This window comes from Bison bison, unplaced genomic scaffold, assembly GCF_000754665.1.
Source record: "Bison bison bison isolate TAMUID 2011002044 unplaced genomic scaffold, Bison_UMD1.0 scf7180017864037, whole genome shotgun sequence".
Classification (NCBI taxonomy): domain Eukaryota; kingdom Metazoa; phylum Chordata; class Mammalia; order Artiodactyla; family Bovidae; genus Bison; species Bison bison.
This window is the reverse complement of record NW_011494609.1, coordinates 7,019,618-7,021,165: the sequence shown is the minus strand read 5'-3', so window position 1 is coordinate 7,021,165 and position 1,548 is coordinate 7,019,618. Positions and strand designations below refer to the sequence as shown.

Here is a 1,548-nt window from a genome sequence, read left to right as displayed (position 1 = left end):
GGCCCACCCCCGCACCAGCCCTCCTAGTCCTTCAGGGCCTGCAGGACCAGCCTGCCCCTGTAGGTGGACCTGGGTCATGTTGGCCCTGCCTGTCGGGTATTCTGGAACGTTCCTTCCTAGACAGCCCGCAGCTGCTGGAGGGGGTGGGCAGTGCTGACTGATGCACCGACCTCACTCACTGTGGTTGGTCCTCCCTCTGCAGGCCAACGTGGAGCACATGACCGAGAAGATGAAGACAGAGATCCAGCGGGGCCTGGTACTCCGGTGAGGCTGCAGGCGAGCCCACAGGGCCTGGGGGTGGGAGCTTCCTGACTCCTGGGCTGTGGGTCAGGGCTGCTGAGGGGCAGCTGGGCAGAGAGAGGATGGGGGCTTAGGCAGTGGTGGTGGGGTCGAGCTTTCCTTCGAGCCTGTGGGCCAGCCCACAGGGGTGGGCTCAGCATCCCTGAGACTCAGGTCCCACCTTCCTCTTCCAGGAATGAGAAGTGCCATGAGCACTACACCACAGAGTTCCTGTACAACCTCTACTCCTCCGAGGGCAAGGGCGTGTTTGACTGCAGGACCAACGTCCTGGGCCACCTGCAGCAGGTGGGGGGGGTGGGGACGTGGATTCCAGAAGGCTGCTCCCTGACACCTGTGCCCAGGGGCCCAGGGGGCTGCAGCAGAGCAAGGACACTTCTCCATGCCCCTCCTTGTGGGGCACCTGGCTGTAGGGGCTGCTTCATCCGCACACCCCTGACCCGAGTGCTCATCGCCCACTGCACAGGCAGGAGACCCAGGCTGTGTCTTGGTGAGACCCATGCTGTGGGTTCCCAGCCAGACGTGAGAGCTGTGTGCACCCACAAGGCACCCCTTCCCCAGGGGTTTTTGCCCACTAGTGGTGGGACCTGTCTGCTGGATGCAGGGGCCCACAGAAGCCTCCCAGTCGATGAGTTGGCGACCCACTACCCGGCCTCTGGAGGTGGCCTTTGGGCCAAATGTGGGATGGAGAAAGGGGCTGGGTTGCTATAGGCCGAGGGGATGGGGTGTCAGAACTCTCTGGGAGGGCTCACCTAGGTCATGGTCAGGCCAGGATGCTGGACTCAGGCCACGGCTGGGGCTGCCTGTGGCCCCACGGCTCCCCAAAGGCAGGCTGGCCTCACCCACTGTGTTTCCCACGGCTCCCCAAAGGCCAGAACCTGACCTCACCCACTGTGTTTCCAGGGTGGAGCTCCCACCCCCTTTGACCGGAACTATGGTACCAAGCTCGGGGTGAAAGCCATAATCTGGATGTCGGAGAAGCTGCGGGCAGTCTATCGCAATGGTAGGTGGGGGCAGGCAGCAGCCGGCCCAACCTGCCCTCCGCTGGCATCCCTGGTGTGGGGCTGCCATCACATGCCTATGTCCACAGGGCGGGTGTTTGCTAATGCCTCTGACTCGGCCTGCGTGATTGGCCTGCAGAAGAAAGTGGTGGCCTTCAGCCCTGTCACCGAGCTCAAGAAAGACACCGACTTTGAGTGAGTCCCTCCAAAGAGAGGGGGGACCGGAGGGCGCAGCCGTGCCGGGGGCGAA

General features: G+C 63.5%; 1 protein-coding gene across 1 annotated transcript in view; it reads left to right on the top strand.

Annotated features, from left to right (window-relative positions):
- PFKL (phosphofructokinase, liver) overlaps nucleotides 1–1,548 on the top strand; it is a 21,129-nt gene that overhangs the window by 18,419 nt on the left and 1,162 nt on the right. Inside the window, 4 exon segments of the mRNA XM_010834893.1 lie at nucleotides 203–264; nucleotides 474–585; nucleotides 1,201–1,300; nucleotides 1,388–1,512. Coding sequence (XP_010833195.1) covers nucleotides 203–264; nucleotides 474–585; nucleotides 1,201–1,300; nucleotides 1,388–1,512 — 399 coding nt within the window.